Source organism: Schistocerca americana, chromosome 2, assembly GCF_021461395.2.
Source record: "Schistocerca americana isolate TAMUIC-IGC-003095 chromosome 2, iqSchAmer2.1, whole genome shotgun sequence".
Taxonomy (NCBI): domain Eukaryota; kingdom Metazoa; phylum Arthropoda; class Insecta; order Orthoptera; family Acrididae; genus Schistocerca; species Schistocerca americana.
This window is the reverse complement of record NC_060120.1, coordinates 174,670,934-174,698,698: the sequence shown is the minus strand read 5'-3', so window position 1 is coordinate 174,698,698 and position 27,765 is coordinate 174,670,934. Positions and strand designations below refer to the sequence as shown.

The 27,765-nt window shown below is 43.7% G+C and overlaps 1 protein-coding gene across 1 annotated transcript in view; it reads right to left on the bottom strand.

Annotated features, from left to right (window-relative positions):
• The window catches only part of LOC124593853 (voltage-dependent T-type calcium channel subunit alpha-1H-like), a 452,274-nt gene that overhangs the window by 90,825 nt on the left and 333,684 nt on the right, over positions 1 to 27,765 (bottom strand). The window contains exons 17-18 of the mRNA XM_047132201.1: positions 13,717 to 13,909; positions 10,139 to 10,288 (exon numbers count right to left, since the gene is read on the bottom strand). Of these exons, the coding sequence (XP_046988157.1) occupies positions 10,139 to 10,288; positions 13,717 to 13,909 (343 nt within the window). The remainder of the gene's footprint in view (positions 1 to 10,138; positions 10,289 to 13,716; positions 13,910 to 27,765) is intronic.

The following is a 27,765-nucleotide window of genomic DNA, read 5'->3' as shown; positions in this document are numbered from 1 at the left end:
GTGCCATGTGGGTGCACATGGCCGTGTCACAATTTGTTTTGAAGGCTATGCTACGAAAAAAAGAAGGTAGTCAGCTCTGGCTTTGAGACTTTTAAAGGTGATAAAAGCATCTTTCAATGAATGGCACTTGGAGTACCCTTCTGCAGCATTTAATGACTGCAGAAATTTCCTGTACCTACCACAGAACTGGCCTCAGAGAGTAGGATCTTGAAAAAGTAGTATCACCAGTTCTGCTGAGAGTAAGATCTTGGTTGCTGTATGTCTGAGGGTCTCTTCCATAGCTCCTTGGGGAGATGTAACGAACATTAGGGAAAAACTAAAACTGTGCTTGCCAGCATTCTTAAAACCCCATTGCAGGTACTGTCCCATTGAGAATCAGGAAGGGAGGGATAAAGTGACCACATAGTGATCGCTATCAAACAGGTCATCGTGAATCTTCCTTTGATGAAAAGGGTGTAGACCAGGGCTACAGACTATTGGGTCAATGGCTGAATAGGCTCTGTGCGCTGTATTAGAGTGGACGAGTCATTATTTGGTATACAAAAGTCAAGAATCAAAAACACCAACTCTAATAAATAACCAAGTTTAGTGGTCTTACAGCTCCCTCATAAAGGCTTATGAGCATTAATATCACCAGTAAAAGAGAGGGTGGAGTAACTAGGAGATCTTCACTTAGGGGAGAGCTTGGGGGGGGGGGGGGGGGGGGAGAGCTGTTGCAAATAATGAATTCTATATTCGTTCATATGTATGTAGTGCCATTGTTGGTATTAAGTGGTTTTTGAACACTAGGGCTAGTCTCTATGACTATTATATATACACTGCCAGGAGTTCATTTAGGCCCAACTCTGTTCTTACAATAGGCTAGATAATTACGTAAAATGGGTGAACATGTTGTAGGAAATCAGGTTTCCAGCAGAGCTATGCAAAATGCTGAATAGATCAAGGACAAATTTTCTGTTTTGCATGGTGATGAAAACAGCTGATAAAATTCCACTAGACTAGGTTACTGTGTGCATCCTGTGGCAGTGCAGAAAGGATAGAAGTGTTAATAATAATACAGTTTGGGTTAGCAACACTTTCTGGTAGTCATCTACCTACATGATTTTGATAGTAGTGGAGGGGTGACCTGGGGCAGGTGGGGCTACCAGGTCTGCCTTCACCTTAGGGTTTTTCTCCTTTTTCACCTCCTTCTTCTTCTTATCCTTATGGGATTAATATCTGATGGGAGAAGTATCCAGATAAGAGTCTGGTCCAGGTGAGAGGTAGACAGTTCTGTAGCCTGATGTCCATGTCTCTTGCAGCTGCTGGCTCTTACTACAGTGTGGGGTCATGGTGGTTGGGCAGTAGGACCCGGAGGTAGTAACACTCCACTAATGGATGTAAACCAGGTAGGAGTCCTTATTAAACAAGTTGAGGGGGCCAGGATTTCAAGTGCAGATGTAGAAGTAAGAGTGGGGTGGGGGTAAGAGTGGGGTGGGGGTGGAGATTTGGGGGGTGGGGGGTGGGGGGTGGGAGGTGTCGATGGATTAATTAATGTGGGCACCAGGACCCATTGACAAGAAGCTGTCTTCTGGACTTGAAAAAGGCACTTATACTTGTTCCTTACTTCCCAGTATGTTAAAGGATCAAAGATATTGAAGTCTTGGAGCTCACATTCCCTCCTTACAATGTGGCAGGTTGGTGTCCAGTGACCCTCTCGGCAATTGGTGCAGTAAGGCAGTTAGAGGGCATCCCCATGCAGCGACTATCTGCAGTCACAACAAATGTGTTGATTTGCAGATGTAGACTACATGTGGGCAAATTTCATATATTCGAAGCACCTCATGGTGGGTGTGATAATAAGGTTTGGCATCACATAGACTTAGCATTATCCGGCTGGCACGATAGATCAGCATGTTCGGTCAGAGTGTAAGCTGCCCTCTGTAATAAAAATACTGAGTTCATCGATCAACAACAAACTTAAATGGGTGTCTTACGACGTCCGCACCAAGCAGATGTAATGAACGAAAGTGGGGGAAAAAAAAAAAAAAAAAAAAAAAAAAAGAGTAGTACGTCATACTCAAATCCAAAGATAAATATTCTGGTGTTTACTTTATTATCTTCAGACTCTTACTGGATTGGAGGATAAAATGGACACAATGTCAGTCCAAATTAGCACATAATTCCTCATATATTCGAAGCACAAGGTCCCTGTGGAAGGTCATATTATTAATCATGTTTAGGACCCTTGAGGGATAACTGTGAGAAGAACTTCACCAAGTTCCTTGCAGCTTAACAATGCCCTTGACAATGCGGAGATGGATGTTTTGATCAGTACAGATCCATTCCACATTTTTTATCGAAGAGACCTCACTATACTTGTCTTTGATTTCCTCTACAAAAAATAATGGCTCAATATTTAGGAAGGATTCACCAACAGGCCTGATACAGACTACGAATTGAGGCATACATCTCTGTCCTTGTTTGACAGGTCAGTTTCCATCTTGATATGTACCTAATGAGGAAAACATACTTGGATTATAACCTTCTGCGTTAAAATGACCTGTTTGCTTTGATGAGACTGTTGGGGCCAGTGAGGTTCACCTTAGTTCTCTTTCACTGTACTTAGTCCACCATGTTGGTAGCTACTGTCACCCAGGGCTCCAACCTGCGTAAGTGATGACCACACAGCCTAGAGGTCATTGTGGAGTCCCTATATATCAATACACATTCCTCAGCATTCACAGGGAGGAAATAGTGCAGAAACCAACAGCAAGAGGTTACCACCATACTAGTACCTGACAATCCATACCATAGACAGGGTACCATGGTTTTGGGCAACCTTTCTCGCATGGCCTGTGCTACTGAAAAATTTTGAACATAAATTGGAGGTCAAAGCCAGTAACAGATGCTATTTTTAAACAAAAGCCAAAAAAGGTGTATGATTTAACAAAAAAAGTAATTAACTGAGTAACAGAAAATGGAGTCAACATTGATAGGTCATCTGTTAAAGATTAACTTAAAGGAAAAGAAATAGTTTGAGAATACAAATGTGGTACACAAAGAGAAGAAACGCCACAGTGCTTGGGCCTTAACTTGCCACACATGTACTCCCAAAAGAGTTGTGACCCCCTGGGGGTACTGTATAGAAAACAATGTAGGTATTAAATTAACTGAAAACTCTCAAACCACTACCAGTGTCCTAAAACAGCAGGCAACAACTTACACCATTTTTTCTGAATAAGTCCAATGTCAGAACACATGGATGGTGCAGTTGAAGAGAAGATCAACAAATAATCTGTGGTGTCATTACACGCATGGTGTCTATGTACAAGAAAGGAGACCCAGAAGTAATCTCTAACAAGATTTTAGGGTTTGTGCAGGCCATATCAACATTTTAGTTTTACCTATCTGTGATTACTTTAGCATTTAGTCATTTTTTTAAAAGTTATATGGGATATAATGTTAATGCAGCGCAATAGACATGCTGTAATGGCAGGAAATGCTCACATGTCACGTGAGCAGTAAGAGCCCAGGAGCCCTCTAGGACACTACTGTTCGATGCAGAACATGAGTTGTCACAGTGGAATGCTCTAAGTCACTTCTGTAATAGGCTAATGAAGAAAACAATGTAACTGATGAAATGAAGAAGTCCCAGTTAGGACTCATGTAAGCCTATATGTGGCAAACTTCAAACAGGATCTGAATCTACAAATACATGCTACAAGCCACATTACAATATGTGCAGGGGAGACTTAATATAGCTCTGTCTCTTCCCACTTTTCATGCCCCACACATACATATATAAAGTACACTTACATACATATATAAAATACAGGATGTGAACGGTAACCTACAACTTGTACAGCAGCCAGACTGTAGTTGTAAGAGCTGAAGAATACGAAAGGGAAGCAGAAGTTGAGAAGGGAGTGAGACACGATAGTCCGCAGTGTTATACCTTCAAGGGAGATTTTTGGTGTCCAAAATAGTGAGCAAAAAGCACGTTCCATAACTCTACAACTGACTGGCGACTGCAATTTTACAATGTGAACTGTAGCAAATATTTGTCATCATGTGCCAAGAAGAATTAATTTCCACATGACTATACGCAAGTTGTTAAGGTTTACAGCATAGTAGTGGGTATAGGTAATCTCAGTTATACACCTACAGCTCATGATGGCATCAGGCACATTACTGAGAATGCTCCTCAGATCTCTGTGAAGAATGTATCGCACATTGAGAGGTATAATAGTCCTGAATGAAGTGTTTTGTGAACCATGTTAATTCAGAACTTAGAAAATTACTCATGGGCACTATCACTCAAAAATAGAATGAGCCTCAGAAAGGACAGATTTAATTGACAACAAACAGGCTATAAACAAGGACTAAGATTTGGAACATTAGATATACAAACAATGACTGGAGAGGTGGAGGAGATGGTAGACATGATGGAAAGAAGGAAGTTAGAGCTACTGGTGTTAGATGAAATGAGATGGAAAGGAGATGGAAGGAGAGAACTGAGGAAAGGCTACCACCTGTACTGGAGTGGAAATGAGGAGGGAGGGAGAAATAGAGTCGGAATAGTAGTAAGAGATGGATTAAAAGAGGAAGTAAAGAGAATAAGTGATAGGCTGATGAAGACCAAAATATCACTCAACGGGATGACCATAGAGGTAATACAAGTGTATGCGCCACAGGTGGGTTGAACTTCTGAGAAGAAGCAAGAGTTTGAAGAGGAAATGCAGAAGCAGATGGGAAGGAAGAATATGATAGTAATGGGGGATTTAAATGCACACATTGGAAAGATAGACAAGGCTGTGAAAGTGTGCTTGGACCAGAGGGTTGGAGCTGCCAAAATGAGGAAGGCGAAAGACTGTCAAAGGAATGGCTTGCTGGTTGGGAAGTCTTGGTTCAGGAAAAGGGAGAGCCACAAGATTACCTGGTACAGTCAAGACTTAAAGAGAAATAGTGAGATGAATAGGAACATCACTGACATAAAGGTATTACCATCAGGGGCCTTGGATAGCGACCACCGTTTGATGGGAATGAACCTGAGAGGGACTAAGGATAATAAAGGGACAGGAAACCAGGAAATAGGTATAAGGGTATGGAAGTTGAAGGAGGAAGAAAGCAGGCTACAGTACCTAAAAGTAGTAAAGGAAAGCATCCCAAAGGATCAACTAAAAATGGTAGAAGAGGAATGGGGTAGATTCAAGGGAACATTAGTAAGTGCGATGGAAGCAATATGTGGGAGGACAAGCAACAAAACGAGATGGAAAGAAACACCCTGGTGGAATGATAAAACAAAGGATATAGTACAAAAGAAGAATAGAGCCTTTAGGGTATGGTTCCAGAAGAGAACAGTAGAGACAAGGGAAGAGTATCAGGCAAGAAAGAAAGAAGCAAAAAGAGTGGTGGCGGAGGAAAGAAGAAAGTGGATGGAACAGTGGACCAGAATGATGGAGGAGGATAGTGAAGGTTCAAAAAAGGTCTTATATGAGATGATTAAAAGTAAGAGGAAGAACTGTATGAGAGATTATGCTCAAATGGTGAACAAAAGTAGACAAGATGTAGAGAATAAGGAGGAACTCAAGAATATGTGGAAGTGTTTGCAGATGATCTGATGATTTGGGGGAATGAGGAGGAGGAAGTACAAGAGCAGTTGGACGTATGGGAATGAACAGTACAAGAATATGGGATGAAATTTAGTATAAGTAAGAGTGAGATTATTATCACAACAAGAAAGAAGGAGAGAGGAACAACTGGAATAACAATTGGTGAGGAACAATTGAGGAGAGTGGATAGTTTCAAGTACCTAAAAGCCTGATACAGGAAGATGGAAAAAACGACAGAGAAATAAACAACTGGGGGAGAAAAGCAGAAGCATTTCGGAAGAGTGTCAGAAGCCTTATATGGAGCAAGGATGTACCCAAATCAGTAAAAAGTTTATATACTGGTCGTACTATATCCCAATCTTGACATATGCATCAGAAACCTGGGTTATGAAAGGAAGAGAGAAAAGCGAAGTACAAGCTAGTGAGATGAAATTCTTGAGAAACAGTATTAGAGTGACAAAGACAGATAGGTTAAGAAATAAGAGAATCAGGGAGTTAATGAAGTGGAACCATTACAGGAGGAGATAGAGAAATCAAGGCTGAGATGGTATGGACATATTAAGAGAATGGAGGAGAAGAGGATACCCAGGAGGATACACAAGATGAAACTGGAAGGAAAGAGACCAAGAGGAAGACCAAGAGACAGATGGCTGAAAGGAGTAGAGGAATGCGTCCAGAAGAAAGGAGAAGACTGGACCAAGCTGAAGACGGAGAGATGGTGGCAAAACAGAAGATGATGGAGAGGCCTATGTTCCATACAGACCTGACCAGAGGCTGGAAACTGTCCAAGATGATGATGATGATGATGATGACTATCCCTCAGACCTATTCTGCAAACAGATCTGCTACGCCATTTCCCCTAACACCCCCCCCCCCTCTCCCCATCCTCCCACACCCCAGGAATCAGTCACAAAGGAGGGTTCCCTTCATCACCCAGTACCATTCTTGACTAGAACAACATCCTTGGCCAGAGCTTTGATTACCTATAACCATGCCCTGAAATAAGGACATCCTACCTGAGATCCTCCCCACCCCTCCTAAAGTGGTGTTGTGTCGCCCAACCAACCTCTACAACATACTAGTCCACCCCATGTGCACTCCCAATCCCAATACCTTGCCACAAGGATCATAGCCCTGTTGAAGACCCAGGAGCAAGACCTGCTGAATTCACCCATCCAGCACTTCTTATTCCAGTCCTGTCAGAGGTTTATCCTACCCCATCAGGGGCCGGGCCACCTGCGAATGCAACCATGTCATTTACCAACTCTACTGCCATCGTTGCACAGCTTCTTATATTGGTATTATTACAAACCAACTGTCCACCAGGATGAAAAAATGGTTCAAATGGCTCTGAGCACTATGGGACTCAACATCTGAGGTCATCAGTCCCCTCTAACTTAGAACTACTTAAACCTAACTAACCTAAGGACATCACACACATCCATGCCCGAGGCAGGATTTGAACCTGCGACCGTAGCGGCCGCGCAGTTCCAGACTGAAGCACCTAAAACCGCTCGGCCACACCAGCCGGCCCACCAGGATGAAGGGCCACTACCAAATCGCAGCCAAGAGCAAAGTAGACCATCCTGTGGCAAGAGGGTTGATTTCAATGGCTGCTTCACTACCTGAGCTGTGTGGATTCTCCCCTCCACCATCAGATTTTCTGAAATGCACAGCTAGGAGTTATCCATACAACACATTCTCCACACCCATAATTATCCCGGCCTCAACCTATGGTAATGTACGAGGTGAATTCAAGTTCTAAGGCCTCCGATTTTTTTTCTAATTAACTACTCACCCGAAATCGATGAAACTGGCGTTACTTCTCGAAGTAATCGCCCTGCAGACGTACACATTTTTCACATCACTGATGCCATGATTCCATGGCAGCGGCAAAGGCTTCTTTAGGAGTCTGTTTTGACCACTGGAAAATCGCTGAGGCAATAGCAGCACGGCTGGTGAATGTGCGGCCACAGAGAGTGTCTTTCATTGTTGGAAAAAGCCAAAAGTCACTCGGGCCCAGGTCAGGTGAGTAGGGAGCATGAGGAATCACTTCAAAGTTGTTATCATGAAGAAACTGTTGCGTAGTGTTAGCTCGATGTGCGGGTGCGTTGTCTTGGTGAAACAGCACACGCGCAGCCCTTCCCGGACGTTTTTGTTGCAGTGCAGGAAGGAATTTGTTCTTCAAAACATTTTCGTAGGATGCACCTGTTACCGTAGTGCCCTTTTGAATGCAATGGGTAAGGATTACACCCTCTCTGTCCCAGAACATGGACACCGTCATTTTTTCAGCACTGGCGGTTACCCGAAATTTTTTTGGTGGCGGTGAATCTGTGTGCTTCCATTGAGCTGACTGGCGCTTTGTTTCTGGATTGAAAAATGGCATCCACGTCTCATCCATTGTCACAACCGACGAAAAGAAAGTCCCATTCATGCTGTCGTTGCGCATCAACATTGCTTGGCAACATGCCACACGGGCAGCCATGTGGTCGTCCGTCAGCATTCGTGGCACCCACCTGGATGAAACTTTTCGCATTTTCAGGCCGTCATGCAGGATTGTGTACACAGAATCTACAGAAATGCCAACTCTGGAGGTGATCTGTTCAACAGTCATTCGGCGATCCCCCAAAACAATTCTCTCCACTTTCTCGATCATGTCGTGAGACCGGCTTGTGCGAGCCCGAGGTTGTTTCGGTTTGTTGTCACACGATGTTCTGCCTTCATTAAACTGTCGCACCCACGAACGCACTTTCAACACATCCATAACTCCATCACCACATGTCTCCTTCAACTGTCGATGAATTTCACTTGGTTTCACACCACGCAAATTCAGAAAACGAATGATTGCACGCTGTTCAAGTAAGGAAAACATCGCCATTTTAAGTATTTAAAACAGTTCTCATTCTCGCCGCTGGCGGTAAAATTCCATCTGCCGTACGGTGCTGCCATCTCTGGGACGTATTGAGAATGAATGCTGCCTCATTTTAAAACAATGCGCATGTTTCTATTTCTTTCCAGTCTGGAGAAAAAAAATCGGAGGCCTTAGAACTTGAATGCACCTCATACTGTCCCCACACCCTCCACCTAACAGTTTTCACCCCTCTGTCGTGTCGTCATCTCTGTCTTCCACATTTTAACAGACTGCATTTTATACTGTGATGCAAGGGCAGAAGCACAAGTTGATGGGGATATGCCATGTGTTTTAGCTAATGATGAGACGTGTGTGTCTAGGGTTTTAAAGTTTTGTGATGTGTCTGAACTCTGGCCTAAACTTTTAGGCTGGAGTTTTAGTGTATTTCGAAGTGGCTGGCTCCTCCCTTTTTTCCTTGTGGTCAGCCAGCCACTTCCATCTGCTATATTGTTTTAGCTCCCTCTACCACTTTCTTCCTGTGTTGTCCATGTTTTACTGCTGGCGGCATACTCCATCCCACACTTCGGTGTGGGTGGGCACATATTTTTCCAAGTTTGTTACCTGTGTTGTATGTTCTGTTTTATCTTATTGTTCTGAGTCTTTTCTTGACACCCGTCTCAATCTGTTACTGAGTGGGTGCTGAAGACCTATCCGTCATGTGCCCATACAACCCTCTCCATCCACATCCACATCCTTCCCATTCCTGTCTCCCACCCTCTTTGTTTGCCACCCTCTGCCAATGCACCCATCCGTCTTTCCCCGCTCCCCTCCTTTTTTCCTCACTTCCCTGCCCCACAACCTCCTGCATCTGTTGGCATTTTAGTCCCTGCATGCTACGCCAGACAGTGGTCACCTCTCCCCCCACCCATACACTGCTGTTCCGTCTCCTTCCCTGCCCCTTCAGATTGCTGCTTGCATCCCACGTGATGCTTGCATTCCAGCTCGAGCTGCTGGAGTTGGCCGTCATGTGTTCACTAGGTGTGCTTGTTTGTGTGTATGAATGGTGAGTGTGTGTTTCTCTTTTGCTGATGAAAGCTGTGACCGAGAGCTTTATGTAAGTGTCTTTTAATTGTGCTTGTTTGCAACTTAACATGTCGTCTTTACAGTAAGTAGCAATCTATCTTTTCCTCCATTGTTGATATTCATGGTAGAGGGATGTTCACACATAGGTGTGACTGATACATCACACCTCAGCAGGACACATCACACAGAGCATGCTTTGCATTTGAATGCTGCTGGTACAAAGCTATTTGCATGGCTTATTGCCAGAAGCAGCCAGTCTGACCATAGCAGTGTCCACCCTATTTCACCATTCCATACGCCTTTTTAGAGCAAATTCACCCAATAGACAGGGCTGTAAAATAAGTATAGTTACAGCTGAAACAATTACTAGAAAATAAAATACTATAGCTCAGTCAAATCCATGGATATTGCGTATTACAACATTTCCAGTCACCACCTATGTAATTGATACATACAGTACTTAGCTGAAGGAATTTTATAACTAAGTGTTCTCTAACTAAGTGCATTTTTTATTGTAGAGTGACCTAGATATCTTTCTTTTAACTAAGAATTGAAGAAAATGAGACCACTAGTTTCTGAAAGTGTCTTGAAAATATGAGATGTTACTCACACGGAGAATGCCAAAGATGCGAGGGCTGGATTCAGAGACGAGTGACATCAATAGATCTATGATTGATATTATAACAAGTGAACCATCCATAATGTTCCAACCAGACGTGAAGTATGCATCTCGGCCATAAATCATACCTGTAGCAATAACCTGCAAGAAAAGATTTGTTGCAGTTTGTAACATACTGTACTATTCCTAAAAACGAACAGTTTTTCCTGAAAGTGAAAAATAATTTCTTATTAGACAGCTCCAGCAAAAAAATAAGAATACTATGTCTGTTATTCATAAATACCATATGATAGAACAGGACATAGCACATGCACCTGAATAGGAGAGGTAGGACAGAAAATGTGAATTGTAAACAAAAAGGAAATATTTCTTTGATGTCTGGGGTCAGAGGGGATAACATTTTTTACACTGGAATCAAGTTGCAGACAGCTTGTCTTGAAAGAAATCAGAATAAAATATCTAACAGTTTTCAAAAAAAAAAAAAAAAAAAAAAAAAAAAAAAAAAAAAAAAAAAAAAAAATATGCCACCTTGTTTCACAATCACAGAGCTAGTAATATCAGATGGAAGTGACTTTGGGTTCTCACCATTTTTGTGCATAACCAATATGGAAAAAAAGTATTACTCTTTGTGTAAAAGTTGAACACAAAGCCAGAAATATTTTTATTGTTAGTTTTTGTGTATCTCAGAACTCAGAAGTATGTGTTTGTGAATTGTTACTGAAGAGTAATAATTATAACAGTCTACAGATCAATTCTGGGAACATTTCATGCACTTATGAGAAATCTAGAGTAACTATTGAGGTACTAGCTGGACATGAAGAAACAGTGAACAGTATGAGGAGATTTCAGTTTGGATTTCTTCAGGTTCTGACAGGAGAAATGAGTTGGATAAGTAATTTTGCTGATACAATCTGTTTCAATGTAGGACTTTGATAATATTTTCACAGGCAATATTCACACAAAAAATTACTGTTTATCCCACTGTCAGTACACTATTTGGCCACGGTAGACAAATACTAAAAATGAACAATATGGTACCATACAGCCATGCTATATGTCCATTGAAACAATGAATATTACTGACAATATCAGGGAACAATATTTGGAGAATAAGATATAAGAGTGGTTTGGTATGGGGTACACAGGCTGGTAAAAAAGGGTGTCAAATGTTTTGAGTGGTGGTAGTTACTCCAAAACAAGGAAAGAAGTCCAATGAACATGGGCTCTAAAATGCTTGCCTTAGGGTCTAGAACCACTTGTCCATCTTTGAAACTGTGAAATACATGTCTTCTACTGCACGTTCTTTGCTTTCTATATCTTGGGAGGAAGTAGTATAGAGCAAAACAAGGAAAAAAGAAAGTTCCAGTAACACAAGCTCTAAAATACAAACCTTGAGAGCTATGAGTACTTGTTCATATTTCGTATTGTGAAACACATTTCTATTGAACAAGTGCTCACTGCTCTTCAGGTACACATTTCAGAGTATATGTTTACTGGACATGTTTCCCCTGTTTTGGGGCATGCTACCATCTCCCAAAATATGGCAAGCAAAGAGCTTGCTGTAGAAGAGATGTGTTTTCCAGTACTGAAGATGTGAAGATGAATGAGTGCTCACAGGTCTTATGGCATTATTTTAGACCCGATCTTTGTTAGACTTTTTTTGGTTTTGGTGGGTAGTATCGTCTCTCAAAATATTTGACACTATTATTTAATACCCTCTGTAAGGAAAAATATGGTTTTGTAAAATTTAAAATAATGTCTAAAAATTTATATCAATATTTGAAAGTATCTCTCTAAACAACACTTCAAAAAGTTTATTAAAATAATTAGAGCACCAGCGATAACTAAAATAGATTGTAAACAGCCAAGGAAAATATATATAATTGCCAGTGCAAATGAAGTTATTTTAATGAAGTCAAAAGTCGTGCCACACTGAAATAGAAACAGTATACTCAACACAACAGTTTGGTTCTCATCACATTTACGGCCAGGAAAATAATTGCAAAAGACAAAAGGGAGTGAACCTATAGAAAATAAGCCAACACACTTGTCTTTTGGTTCCCTTGTTGAGGAATATTTCTAAGTGCAAATCAGCTGAACTGAGCTTCTCAATTAGTTTATCTATGTGTAAGTTTTAATTCAGTTGGAGCCATGGGAATTAACAGTGTGTTTCATTTAGTATATGATCATTTATGTCCTCTTTTGGTGGAAATAGGTCATTATTGTCAAGTCTCAAATTTTCGAGGTGTACTGGATGCTCAGTGATGTTTTAGGAATGCAGATGGTCATTATTTTCTGCCCAGCCTGATATTTCCTCTGAGAACCACCCAGACGTCTATAGGTGAGCTGTTCAAGTCTGACACTGCTCACCCACATGTATGTGTTTGCAATTGTGTTACCATTATAATTGCAAGACTGACCGGTGCTCCCCCATTGAGGGTATAGCCTGTAAGCAGTGTGGCTGCCCCTGGAATTATGATCATTCTAAAAATGCATACAATACACTAATAAATTGTGTAACATGGATAACTGATGTCAGTCTTTGATGGCTCACCTGAAGATGTTTGGCGGGTGCCGAGATGGAATATCATGCTTGGTAGACAATAACAACCAGCTGCTCTCCTGATCATCATCAAGTATTCAATACACCTCAAAAATTTCAAGCTGCACAATAACGACTTCAATTGAGTAGGTCATTATTGCTTGTTTGAAATTATATGATAGGAGTCTTTGTGAGCATAAGTTTCAAAATGGGACCTTTAGAAAACCTGTAGGCCTGCAAAAAAATCATCTGAATTGTATTTCCTAAGGTTGAGTTTGCACCATTGAAATGAAAGGTGATGTGGCTAGGGCCTCCTGTCGGGTGGACTGGTGTCAGAAAGCCTTCGTATTCTCTCCTGAGGCAAGGTGACTGACTGACTGTAAGTGGTCGTTGATACCTTGGATATTGGCACTGGGGCAGAGATTATACCTGAGCTGGTACCACACATGTTCTATCACAGAAAGATCTGGGGATCTTGATGCCATGAAAGTACCTCAGTAGCATGCATACAGTTCATAGAGAGAAGCACCATGTGTGGAGCAGCATTGTCCACTCAAAAAATGGCAAAAAAATACTGTCGCATGAGATACTGTACATGAGGATCCGGAAGTATGTGAAATACTGTTGTGCCATCAGAGTTCCCTCAATTACTACCAGCCTTTACCTGAAATCATACTCAATGGCTCCTCACATCATGACGCCAGGAGTACACTGCTGTGTATCTCCCAGGTCGCTGCCACACTTGCCAACGGTGGTCGTCCACGGTAATGCAGAACCGTGATGCATAATTGAATGTAATGCAACCCCAGCATCAGCAGTCCATACTTATCAGTCACAGTACCTCTATGAACACAGTCACTTGTGTTGCGGTCGCGCGGTTCCAGACTGTAGTGCCTAGAACCGCTCGGCCACCCCTACCAGCAGCTAGACTGCCTGATAAATCAAACTGTACACCTTTTATCTGAGGTAACTTTCTGTCTTCGTTTACAGGGAGACAACAAAATAGTGAAAGTATTATGTAGCTCACCTTGACAAACATTTCAATAGCAAAGACAGCGGTGAACACATAGTTGGCGGTGGCGAGGAACAAACGCTCTGGACTGTCTGGAGGGATGTTGGGCCGCTCCATGGCCAGCGTGATGCAGTTGAGCCCAATGAAGAGCAACACCACGTTGTCAAACCACTTCTGCTCCACGAACCAGCAACAGAGCAACCGGAATCTGTGGCATCCAGAATAGTTGCATCATAAACCAGAGTCAGGGTAAATGACAGAGTACAACTTTCTACTGGTAAGAGGTGTATTTTAGTATTCATTCATTCTTTCATAAAGTGTACACTCAACCAGCTTCAAATGCTGGTCTTCAGTAATAACACAGCAAATCATTTTTAAAAAGGAGCACAAAGACAAAAAAAAAAAAAAAAAAAATTGAAAAAATGTCACTCTCACATACTGAACCTAAAGGTTCACTTACAAGGGCATATTCATGGCAATATTATTGCAGACAACACTGATAAAAAAGGACTGCAATACATCACAGTATTGTGATATGGTCAGGCAGTATTGCTGATGGAGCAGGCTGTTGCAGACTTACAGCTGATGTGTTGCTGGTGTTGCCCACCAAGCCCTGGAAATATTCTGTATGGCTGGGCCATATCTATCTCTATCCTTGTCTGTAAATCTTTCCTCTGCATCTTGTCAGCAATGCATCTTCTTTCTCACACCTACAGAGCTACAGTGTCAAGTCATGCAGATAGCCTACAATGAAGTCATATAATCTGAGTGGTGAAGCAATATTATTTCAGTTCAACTGCAAGTTGGTTTAACTTAGAGGCATTCGATTTGTTTGTCGCCGACAGGTATGCAGAAGTCAGTAAAAGGAAGAATTTCATAGGTGTTACACACACATCTACAGCCAGAGCTATGGAAAATAATCAATACTAACATCGCAATCTGTAAAAATGACTTCTCACTGCTACTATAGCGTTACAAGATGATCTGCAGCCAGGGCCATAATTTATTTTATGCCTCCCATTCCAAAACTTCAGCATTACTGTTCATTTTCAGACTACCAACAATAAATCTGCGTACGGTAATCATTAACTTCACTTCTATACTTTACAGACGTAGCCTATTTAAACAATGTATAGCACAAAGTAGGTAGGTAGGTAAAACCGGCTATTAAACAGTAGTGCTTATAATTTAACTTGCACATGTACTTTGTGCTATGTTGTTGTTGTTGTGCTGAAGACCACAACAACAACAACATAGCACAAAGTACATGCGCAAGTTAAATAATAAGCACTACTGTTTAATAGCCGGTTTTACCTAAAACTTAATACAGAAGCATCGAATTTGGGCATTATATATGGTAAAAATACAAAGTAAATCATTACAGTTTAGTAACCTACACCAAAATTACTTCTGCAATATCATTTAACTGATCTTTTTCCCTTCACGCTTCTGTTCTTGATTCTCTTTAACAGACATAACCCATTTTTTAAAACCAGCATTCTATAGAGAAACGGAAAAGGCGTCAACTTGTCCCCCATCTTCTTACTTCATAGATTACAGATGGCTTTTAAAATGTACACATTGTTCACAAAGTTGGTCTACCTCAGAAGTTCCTCTACAGCATAATAAATCTGAACAGCTTCCAGTTTGGTGATATTTGAGAGAAATGAAAATTTTAAGTTATACTCTCTGTAGGCTTTAACTCTCTTCTGTAACTCAATGATAGCTGCAACAGTCAGAAAACGTGCTTTGTTGGTGCTGCACATTTTAGCGATTTTCATCGAGATAAACTTACTCTGCAGTGTTCTTCTTCGGCGCACTAGTGTAGAAGCGTGTACAGAATCAGGCAAGTGAAAAAATCCGCGCAATACGCAAGTTTGTTTATATGTAAAAGCCAACTTAGAAATTTTCCCGTGTGTGAGACCGCTTGTACAAGATCGTGTGCCGCTTTTAAGTTCTAGATTCGCATATTTTACTGTTCGTGTCGTTTCTTGTGCGCAATTTTTCATTGATTTTATCAATACCCGTTTGTATTGTGATATAATGTGAAATTTCGAACATTCGGGAGTGCTGCGATAAAGTAGTACTGTTATTGTCAATTGTAATCTTTAGCTAAATTGTGATCCTTTAAAATTTTTTGAGAGCATTAGGACTGCCCTCGTTCAAAATAATCTTTCTCTAATTTCATTCTACAATTACGTGAGAAACACGTTAGTTTCAGAATTTGTTGGGCGCTTACAAAACTATATTTTGGTACGTTAGCGGCGCGAGTGTTTTGGATAGGTGATTAAATTCGAAGCAAATCAACGTCCGTGTTTCACAGTTCAGCCAAAGTATGCCTCAACCCTGAGTTTCATTGCATATCAACTCAAATAAACGTGCGTTTTTGAGAATTTTCGGAAGTTATCATCGTCCTTTGCATAATTGTAACAAATCGTCGTTTGTGGTCAAGATATTAACTAACATATTGTATTACATCTAGTTTTCCGTTAAAGAGGAGTAGCCCTATATATTATCTGCAGTTATGGTAAATTAACTCTGTTTTCGAGTTTCCTACCAACTATAACTAACATCAAAATATTTTAGGAAACTGGTAATTTTACCATAGGTTTTTATGTTGCCGTAATAGAAATCTTGTTTTGTGAATTTGCTTCAATTCTGATAGGAAATTAACAACGTCTTAGCTCAAAGGATTAAAAGATAATCAGCAGGTTTAATTTAAAGTTATTTGTTCACTGCCTTGTAACGCATTGCACCAGCTAAAATACAGCCCCCCTGTGAATGGTGTTCTCAAACACGGGATGAGTTGGTTGACGTTCGTAAGCAGCTGGAAATCGCCGTGGTACAGTCAAACGATTGGCAGCTGATGTGAATCGGTGTGTTGGAGGAGCTCCCAAAAGTCGTGTGTCTGTGATACCTGTACCAGAAGTAACTCAAGTACTATCCTCTCCTGTGGATCTCTCCTCTGTAGAAAGTATAGGATCTGTCATTACCCGCCCACTTGACTGCGAGTGACATGTGAATGACGGATCTAGGCGTCCTGTAAAGGGTGGACGAGGACCAGGGAGGACTCAGGGTGTTGTACTGATCGTCTTAACCAACAAGTTTGAGATGGTTTCTTTCACTGAAACTGAGCCAGTGGGATTCACTTCACCTGCTTTAGAGAAACCTGTTTTGTCGGGTCTCAGGAGGAGGCAAACACAAAAGGGTAGGGGTATAGTAATTGTTGGCAGTTCAAACGTATGGCGAATGGTGGTACGCCTTAGGGTAATGACGGCAACGGTCAGGAAAGGACACCAGGTGCTCTCAGTGTCTATGTCTCGGGACCTCATTCAACATGTTGAAAAGGCTATCCCGGCAGCAGTTGAGGGAACAGAGAGCAACCAACTGCAGATTGTGGCGCACGTTTGAACAAATGATATCTGTCGTCTGAGCTCCGAGGTCGTTCTTGAGTCGTTCCAGCGACTGGCAGAGAACGCTGAGAAGACCAGCCTTGTGTGTGGAATTTCAGCAAAGCTCACAATTTGCATCATTGTCCCCAGAACTGATCGTAGCCCTTTGGTTCTGAGTCGACAGGAAGGAGTGAACGAGAGACTTTGAAAGTTCTGTGACAAGCTAGGCTGGGACTTCCTGGACTTGCGCTATAGGATTGAGGACTGTAGATTCCCTCTAAATAGGTCAGGTGTGCACTACATATCAGAGGCTGCTACTCAGGTAACTGAATGTGTGTGGAATGCAGAGTCTTTTTTTTTTTTAGATTAGGCGACACTCTATCCAATACAGATAACGAGCGCTGTAGAAAACGCAGAAGTATCAGTGTAAGATCGAGAGAAATACTTCCAACAGGTGAGAGTATTAAAATCCTAATGGTAAACTGCCGAAGCACTCACAACAAAGTGAGCTCATGAAAAGCAACGAAGCTCACATAATACACTACTGGCCATTAAAATTGCTACACCAAGAAGAAATGCAGACGATAAACGGGTATTCATTGGGCAAATATATTATACTAGAACTGACATATGATTACATTTTCACGCAATTTGGGTGCATAGATCCTGAGAAATCAGTACCCAGAACAACCACCTCTGGCCGTAATAACGGCCTTGATACGCCTGGTCATTGAGTCAAACAGAGCTTGGATGGCATGTACAGGTACAGCTGCCCATGCAGCTTCAACACGATAACACAGTTCATCAAGAGTAGTGACTGGCGTATTGTGACGAGTCAGTTGCTCGGCCACTATTGACCAGACGTTTTCAATTGGTGAGAGATCTGGAGAATGTGCTGGCCAGGGCAGCAGTCGAACGTTCTCTGTATCCAGAAAGGCCTGTACAGGACGTGCAACATGCGGTCGTGCATTATGCTGCTGAAATGTAGGGTTTCGCAGGGATCGAATGAAGGGCAGAGCCACGGGTCGTAACACATCTGAAATGTAACGTCCACTGTTCAAAGTGTCGTCAGTGTGAACAAGAGGTGCCCGGGGCGTGTAACCAATGGCACCCCATACCATGACGCCGGGTGATGACGAATACACGCTTCCAATGTGCGTTCACCGCGATGTCGCCAAACACGGATGCGACCATCATAACGCTGTAAACAGCACCTGGATTCATCCGAAAAAATGACGTTTTGCCATTCGTACACCCACGTTCGTCGTTGAGTACACCATCGCAGGTGCTCCTATCTGTGATGCAGCGTCAAGGGTAACCGCAGCCACAGTCTGTGAGCTGATAGTCCACGCTGCTGCAAACGTCGTCGAACTGTTCGTGCAGATGATTGTTGTCTTGCAAACGTCCCCATCTGTTGACTCAGGGATCGAGACGTGGCTGCACGATCCGTTACAGTCAAGCGGATAACGATGCCTCTCATCTTTACTGCTAGTGATACGAGGCCGTTGGGATCCAGCACGGCGTTCCGTATTACCCTCCTGAACCCACCGTTTCCATATTCTGCTAACAGTCATTGGATCTCGACCAACGCGAGCAGCACTGTCGCGATACGATAAACCGCAATCGCGATAGGCGACAATCCGACCTTTATCAAAGTCGGAAACGTGATGGTACCCATTTCTCCTCCTTACACGAGGCACCACAAAAACGTTTCACCAGGCAACGCCGGTCAACTGTTGTTTGTTTATGAGAAATCGGTTGGAAACGTTCCTCACGTCAGCGCGTTGTAGGTGTCGCCACCGGCGCCAACCTTGTGTGAATGGTCTGAAAAGCTAATCATTTGCGTATCACAGCATCTTCTTCCTGTCGGTTAAATTTCGCGTCTGTAGCACGTCATCTTCGTGGTGTAGCAATTTTAATGACCAGTAGTGTACTAGGTACAGGAAGCTGGTTGAAGCCTGAAATTGATAGCAGTGAGATTTTTTGGGAAATTTAAGTGGATACCGAAAGGACATGCAAATGGGAAATGAAGGTGGTGTATTTGTCGTAGTAGACAAGAAACTCAAATCCACCAAGATAGAAATTGGAGTCCACCAAGATAGAAATTGAAGCTGCATTCGAGATTGTTTGGGCAAGACTCACTATCAGAGGTGGGCATAAAATGATAATTGGATCCTTCTGTCACCCACGAGACTCATCTCCTGATGTAACTCAAAACGTAAGAGAAAACCTCAGTTAACTTGTACTTAACTTCCCAATACCTACTGTAAACATTGGTGGAGACTTTAATCATCTAACTATTAATTGGGAAAATAACAATTTTGTTAGTGGTGGGCATGTTAAGGCATCCTGTGACACTTTGCTAAATGCCTTTTCTGCAATCGAGCTAGAACAAATAGTTAGGGATTCCACTTGTTCCGGCATACAGTTCCGCACTGTCGCCTGATAAACAAAGTAAGAGCCTACGGAATATCAGACCAGCTGTGTGGCTGGATTGAAGAGCTTTTAGCAAACAGAACACAGCATGTTGTTATCAATGGAGAGACGTCTACAGACGTTAAAGTAACCTCTGGCGTGCCACAGGGGAGTATTATGGGACCATTGCTTTTCACAATATACACTCCTGGAAATTGAAATAAGAACACCGTGAATTCATTGTCCCAGGAAGGGGAAACTTTATTGACACATTCCTGGGGTCAGATACATCACATGATCACACTGACAGAACCACAGGCACATAGACACAGGCAACAGAGCATGCACAATGTCGGCACTAGTACAGTGTATATCCACCTTTCGCAGCAATGCAGGCTGCTATCCTCCCATGGAGACGATCGTAGAGATGCTGGATGTAGTCCTGTGGAACGGCTTGCCATGCCATTTCCACCTGGCGCCTCAGTTGGACCAGCGTTCGTGCTGGACGTGCAGACCGCGTGAGACGACGCTTCATCCAGTCCCAAACATGCTCAATGGGGGACAGATCCGGAGATCTTGCTGGCCAGGTTAGTTGACTTACACCTTCTAGAGCACGTTGGGTGGCACGGGATACATGCGGACGTGCATTGTCCTGTTGGAACAGCAAGTTCCCTTGCCGGTCTAGGAATGGTAGAACGATGGGTTCGATGACGGTTTGGATGTACCGTGCACTATTCAGTGTCCCCTCGACGATCACCAGTGGTGTACGGCCAGTGTAGGAGATCGCTCCCCACACCATGATGCCGGGTGTTGGCCCTGTGTGCCTCGGTCGTATGCAGTCCTGATTGTGGCGCTCACCTGCACGGCGCCAAACACGCATACGACCATCATTGGCACCAAAGCAGAAGCGACTCTCATCGCTGAAGACGACACGTCTCCATTCGTCCCTCTATTCACGCCTGTCGCGACACCACTGGAGGCGGGCTGCACGATGTTGGGGCGTGAGCGGAAGACGGCCTAACGGTGCGCGGGACCGTAGCCCAGCTTCATGGAGACGGTTGTGAATGGTCCTCGCCGATACCCCAGGAGCAACAGTGTCCGTAATTTGCTGGGAAGTGGCGGTGCGGTCCCCTACGGCACTGCGTAGGATCCTACGGTCTTGGCGTGCATCCGTGCGTCGCTGCGGTCCGGTCCCAGGTCGACGGGCACGTGCACCTTCCGCCGACCACTGGCGACAACATCGATGTACTGTGGAGACCTCACGCCCCACGTGTTGAGCAATTCGGCGGTACGTCCACCCGGCCTCCCGCATGCCCACTATACGCCCTCGCTCAAAGTCCGCCAACTGCACATACGGTTCACGTCCACGCTGTCGCGGCATGCTACCAGTGTTAAAGACTGCGATGGAGCTCCGTATGCCACGGCAAACTGGCTGACACTGACGGCGGCGGTGCACAAATGCTGCGCAGCTAGCGCCATTCGACGGCCAACACCGCGGTTCCTGGTGTGTCCGCTGTGCCGTGCGTGTGATCATTGCTTGTACAGCCCTCTCGAAGTGTCCGGAGCAAGTATGGTGGGTCTGACAGACCGGTGTCAATGTGTTCTTTTTTCCATTTCCAGGAGTGTATATAAATGACCTAGTAGATAGTGTCGGAAGTTCCATGCGGCTTTTTCGCGGATGATGCTGTAGTATACAGAGAAGTTGCAGCATTAGAAAATTGTAGCGAAATGCAGGAAGATCTGCAGCGGATAGGCACTTGGTGCAGGGAGTGGCAACTGACCCTTAACATAGACAAATGTAGTGTATTGCGAATACATAGAAAGAAGGATCCTTTATTGTATGATTATACACTCCTGGAAATTGAAATAAGAACACCGTGAATTCATTGTCCCAGGAAGGGGAAACTTTATTGACACATTCCTGGGGTCAGATACATCACATGATCACACTGACAGAACCACAGGCACATAGACACAGGCAACAGAGCATGCACAATTTCGGCACTAGTACAGTGTATATCCACCTTTCGCAGCAATGCAGGCTGCTATTCTCCCATGGAGACGATCGTAGAGATGCTGGATGTAGTCCTGTGGAACGGCTTGCCATGCCATTTCCACCCGGCGCCTCAGTTGGACCAGCGTTCGTGCTGGACGTGCAGACCGCGTGAGACGACGCTTCATCCAGTCCCAAACATGCTCAATGGGGGACAGATCCGGAGATCTTGCTGGCCAGGGTAGTTGACTTACACCTTCTAGAGCACGTTGGGTGGCACGGGATACATGCGGACGTGCATTGTCCTGTTGGAACAGCAAGTTCCCTTGCCGGTCTAGGAATGGTAGAACGATGGGTTCGATGACGGTTTGGATGTACCGTGCACTATTCAGTGTCCCCTCGACGATCACCAGTGGTGTACGGCCAGTGTAGGAGATCGCTCCCCACACCATGATGCCGGGTGTTGGCCCTGTGTGCCTCGGTCGTATGCAGTCCTGATTGTGGCGCTCACCTGCACGGCGCCAAACACGCATACGACCATCATTGGCACCAAGGCAGAAGCGACTCTCATCGCTGAAGACGACACGTCTCCATTCGTCCCTCCATTCACGCCTGTCGCGACACCACTGGAGGCGGGCTGCACGATGTTGGGGCGTGAGCGGAAGACGGCCTAACGGTGTGCGGGACCGTAGCCCAGCTACATGGAGACGGTTGCGAATGGTCCTCGCCGATACCCCAGGAGCAACAGTGTCCCTAATTTGCTGGGAAGTGGCGGTGCGGTCCCCTACGGCACTGCGTAGGATCCTACGGTCTTGGCGTGCATCCGTGCGTCGCTGCGGTCCGGTCCCAGGTCGACGGGCACGTGCACCTTCCGCCGACCACTGGCGACAACATCGATGTACTGTGGAGACCTCACGCCCCACGTGTTGAGCAATTCGGCGGTACGTCCACCTGGCCTCCCGCATGCCCACTATACGCCCTCGCTCAAAGTCCGTCAACTGCACATACGGTTCACGTCCACGCTGTCGCGGCATGCTACCAGTGTTAAAGACTGCGATGGAGCTCCGTATGCCACGGCGAACTGGCTGACACTGACGGCGGCGGTGCACAAATGCTGCGCAGCTAGCGCCATTCGACGGCCAACACCGCGGTTCCTGGTGTGTCCGCTGTGCCGCGCGTGTGATCATTGCTTGTACAGCCCTCTCGCAGTGTCCGGAGCAAGTATGGTGGGTCTGACACACCGGTGTCAATGTGTTCTTTTTTCCATTTCCAGGAGTGTATGATAGTGGAACAAACACTGGTAGCAGTTACTTCTGTAAAATATCTGGGAGTATGCGTGCGGAACGATTTGAAGTGGAATGATCATATAAAATTAATTGTTGGTAAGGGGGGTACCAGGTTGAGATTCATTGGGAGAGTGCTTAGAAAATGTAGTCCATCAACAAAGAAGGTGGCTTACAAAACACTCGTTCGACCTATACTTGAGTATTGCTCATCAGTGTGGGATCCGTACCAGATCGGTCTGACGGAGGAGATAGAGAAGATCCAAAGAAGAGCGGCGCGTTTCGTCACAGGGTTATTTGGTAACCGTGATAGCGTTACGGAGATGTTTAACAAACTCAAGTGGCAGACTCTGCAAGAGAGGCGCTCTGCATCGCGGTGTAGCTTGCTGTCCAGGTTTCGAGAGGGTGCGTTTCTGGATGAGGTATCGAATATATTGCTTCCCCCTACTTATACCTCCCGAGGAGATCACGAATGTAAAATTAGAGAGATTAGAGCGCGCACGGAGGCTTTCAGACAGTCGTTCTTCCCCCGAACCATACGCGACTGGAACAGGAAAGGGAGGTAATGACAGTGGCACGTAAAGTGCCCTCCGCCACACACCGTTGGGTGGCTTGCGGAGTATAAATGTAGATGTAGATGTAGATAAACACAAGTGCCGGCACGAAGACGAAGAAAGCAGGAGCAAAGAAGGTTGTGAGACGACGCCAGCCAATAGCCCACTGACGAGGACCGCATCAAGACAGGAGTGCCCTCTAGCGGAAGAGAATATAAGCGCCGCTCCTGCCAGCCTCGCTACCACACAGTATTCGCACAATATTGGATAGTACCAGACCAGCACTACGATAGCATATCAATTGCTTACATGGACCTTGTATACAGCAAAGAACTCTATTTGCATGTCGCCCATCGCTTGCGACACCATTGTAAATTCAAAGTTAAGTATTGTCAGTCTGCTTTATTGAAATAAGAACTATTAATGTGATTTGTTTGAATTGTTCTATAGCTATCCGAGAACGCAGCATCCTTTGAGCATCCTGTAAGCGAAGAGTGGGCAGGGCCCCACATCACTCATGATGGAAATATATTGGATCTAATGGCAACAAACAGACCTGACATCTTTGAGAATGACCACATCGAAACTGGTATCAGTGAAGATCAGTAAACTACTGTAGATCAAAAATCATTAGTGGCATATCTCAGTGAGGGAATAGAAACTTTCAGCACAGGTCAGGAGCATGTAGAGGAACTCTGGCTCAAGATTAAGAGAATAGTTGACCACACACTGGACAGATGTGCTCCCAGTAGAACAGTTTTTAATTGGAGGGAACCTCTATGGTATACAGACACTGTACAAGACTGCATTAAAGGTGTAAAACAAAGCTTAGGGCTATAGGTAGAGAGAAAAATGTTCAAATGTGCGTGAAATCTTATGGGACTTAACTGCTAAGGTCATCAGTCCCTAAGCTTACACACTACTTAACCTAAATTATCCTAAGGACAAACACACACACCCATGCCCGTGGGAGGACTCTAACCTCCGCCGGAACCAGCCGCACAATCCATGACTGCAGCACCTTAGACCACTCGGCTAATCCCGCGTGGCGGTAGAGAGAAAACTGAAACTTTTAACTCCATTTTTAAATGTTCCTTTACAAAGGAAAAACCAGATGAATTGCCCCAATTTAATGCTCATACCACTGAAAAGGTATGAAACAAGTATTAGTGTCAGTTATTCTGAGAAACTCCTGAAATCGTTAAAACTGAACAAAGCTCCAGGCCCCAATAAAATCCCTGTGAGATTCTGGAATGAATTTGTGACTGAGTTAGCCCCATTTCAAACTATAATCTATTGTAGATCCCTCATATAAAAAACCGTGCCCAATTCTTGGGAAAAGGCACAGGTCACACCCATCTACAAGAAGGGTAGTAGAAGTGATCCACAAAACTACCATTCAATGGCCTTGACATCGATTTGTTGTAGAATCTTATAACACATTCTGAGCTCAAACACAATGTGGTATCTTGAATAGAATGACGTCCTCATTGCCAACCTGCATGGATTTCGAAAACGTCGATCATGTGAAACACAATTCGCACTTTTCTCACGACATACTGAAGCTGTGGATCAAGACAACCATGTAGATGCAGTGTTTCTTGATTTCCGTAACGCATTTGACTCAGTACTGCACCTAAGCTTATTGTGAAAAGTAAGATCGTATGGGGTATCAAGTGAAATATGTGACTGGGTTGAGGAGTTTTTGCTAGGAAGACCAGCATGTTATCTTGAACGGAAGTCATCGTCAGATGTAAAAGTAACTTTGGGTGCTCCCCAGGGAAGTGTGTTGGGACCCTTGCTGTTCATCTTGTATGTTAATAACCTTGCAGACAATTAATAGAATGAATAGTAAAATCAGGCTGTTTGCTGATGAGGCAGTTATCTACAATGAAGTGCTATCTGAAAAAAGCTGCATAAATATTCAGTCAGATCTTCATGAGACTTCAATGTGGTGCAGAGATTGATAACTTTTTTTGCTCTAAAAGTTCAGAAATGTAAAATTGTACACTTCACAAAACGAAAAAAATGTATTAACCTATAACTATGACGTCAATGAGTCACTGTAGGAATAAGCCAACTTATACAAATATCTGGGTGTAATACTTTGTAGGGAAATGAAAGGGAATGATCACATAGGTTCAGTCATAGGTAAAGCAGATGGTAGACTTCGGTTTATTGGTAGAATACTGGGGAAGTGCAATCAGTCTACAAAAGAGATTGCTTACAAATCACTCGTGCAACCAGTTCTAGAATATTATTCAAGTGTGTGGGACCTGTATCAGATAGGACTAATAGGGGATATTGAACATAGATAGAGAAGGGCAACACGAATGGTCACAGGTTTATTTAATATGTGGGAGAGTGTCACAGAGATACTGAAGGAACTGAACTGGCAGACTCTTGAAGACAGACTAAACTATTCCGAGAAAGTCTGTTAACTAAGTTTCAAGAACTGGCTTTAAGTGATTACTCTAGGGGTATACTACAAGGGTAAGTCAATTATTATCCGCAAAGTAGTTATAAAATTTTATTGTAATCAAGTAGGAAACTTACAAGAACATCATTTTTCGACATAGTATCCTTGCATTTCAACGCACTTGGTCCATCGTTGTACAAGCTTCCTGATGCCCTCATAAAAAAAGGTTCTCGGTTGAGCTGCGAACCAGGAATGCACCGCTTCTGTCACTGCTTCGTCCGAGGCCAATCGACGGCCCGTTAATGCCTGTTTGAGTGGACCAAACAAGTGATAGTGAAAAGGGGAAAGATCAAAACTATATGGAGGATGATCCAGTACTTCAAATTTGAGTTTCTGGAGCGTTTCAGCAGTGTGGGCAGCAGTATGCCGACGGGCATTGTCGTGCAACAACACAACAGGCTTTGACAGCAATCCTCAGCGTTTGCTTCTAATTGCAGGCTTTAGCCTGGCAGTAAGCATCTCACCGTAACGGACGCTGTTTATTGTTGTGTCCCTTTCCCCATAATGTTCCAGTACTGGATCATGTGCGTCCCGAAAAACCAGAAGCATCAGTTTTCCTGCGGGCGGTTGGGTCTTGAACTTTTTCTTGCACGGTGAATTTGGATGTTTCCATTCCATACTCTGCCGTTTACTCTCCGGCTCGTAATGATGGATCCATTATCGTCATCAGTAATGATCCTGTCTAAGAAGTTGTCCCCTCCGTTACCATAGCGATCCAAATGTTTTTGCAGATGTCCAAGCTTGTTTATTTATGCAACTGTGAGCCGTTTTGGGACCCATCTTGTACAAACTTTATGAAACCCAAGTCTGTTGTGGATGATGTCATAGGCAGAACTGTGACTTATTTGTAGATGATGTGCCACTTCGTCAATAGTTAATCGTCTGTCTAAGAGAATCATTTCACGTGAACGCTCCTCAATGGTTTATTCATTTGTGGCGGTAAACGGTCGCCCAGCTCCTTCATCGTGCGTAACACTTGTGCAACCATTTCGGAATTTTTCAATCCTTTTGTAGACACTCCGTTGTGGCAGAACACTATTCCCGCACTTGTCGAAAGTCATCGATTAATTTCGGCCCCTGATACACCTTCCGAAAAAAAAAAGAATCACTGAACGTTGCTCTTCTTTCGTGCAAATAGACAGCGGAGCAGCCATGAAGCCATGATTAACAGCACGGCAGCGATAACGAAACTAACCTAGCAGCTAGAAAATTGCAAAGATATAACAACAAAGCCGGCCGGCGGTGGCCGAGCGGTTCTAGGCGTTTCAGTCTCGAACCGCGCGACCGCTACGGTCGCAGGTTCGAATCCTGCCTCGGGTATGGATGTGTGTGCTGTCCTTAGGTTAGTTAGGTTTAAGTAGTTCTAAGTTCTAGGGGACTGATGACCTCAGATGTTAAGTCCCATAGTGCTCAGAGCCATTTGAACCACATAACAACAAATAAACAAAGCATGCATCATCAACATAAAACGACAGTCCTACCAAAATAAAAAAAAATATAACTAAACTGCGGATAATAATTGACTTATCCTCGTACAACCCCCTACGTAGCGCTCACATAGGTATCGTGAGTATAAGACTGGAATAATTAATGCACGCACAGAGGCTTTCAGACAATCATTCTTCCCGCGCTCCATTCGTAAATGGAACAGGAAGAAACGCTAATAATTGGTACAATGAGACCTATCCTCTGCCATGCACCTCACGGTGGTTTTCAGAGTATAGATGTAGTTTCTGAAGATTTTGTATAATCTTAGATTAAGACATTTTCATTCTTCTCCAGATCTCACAATCTGATCCTGTTTCTTATTCAGGGCGTTTGTGTTCGTCTTCTGAGTCAGATGACTCATCAAAGAATCTCTTGTGTTTAATTTTACGTTTCCTTTTTTGATTCTTAGCAGCTGAAGGAGGTGAAACTGATTCCAAATTCCTGATTTCCATAAGTTTCT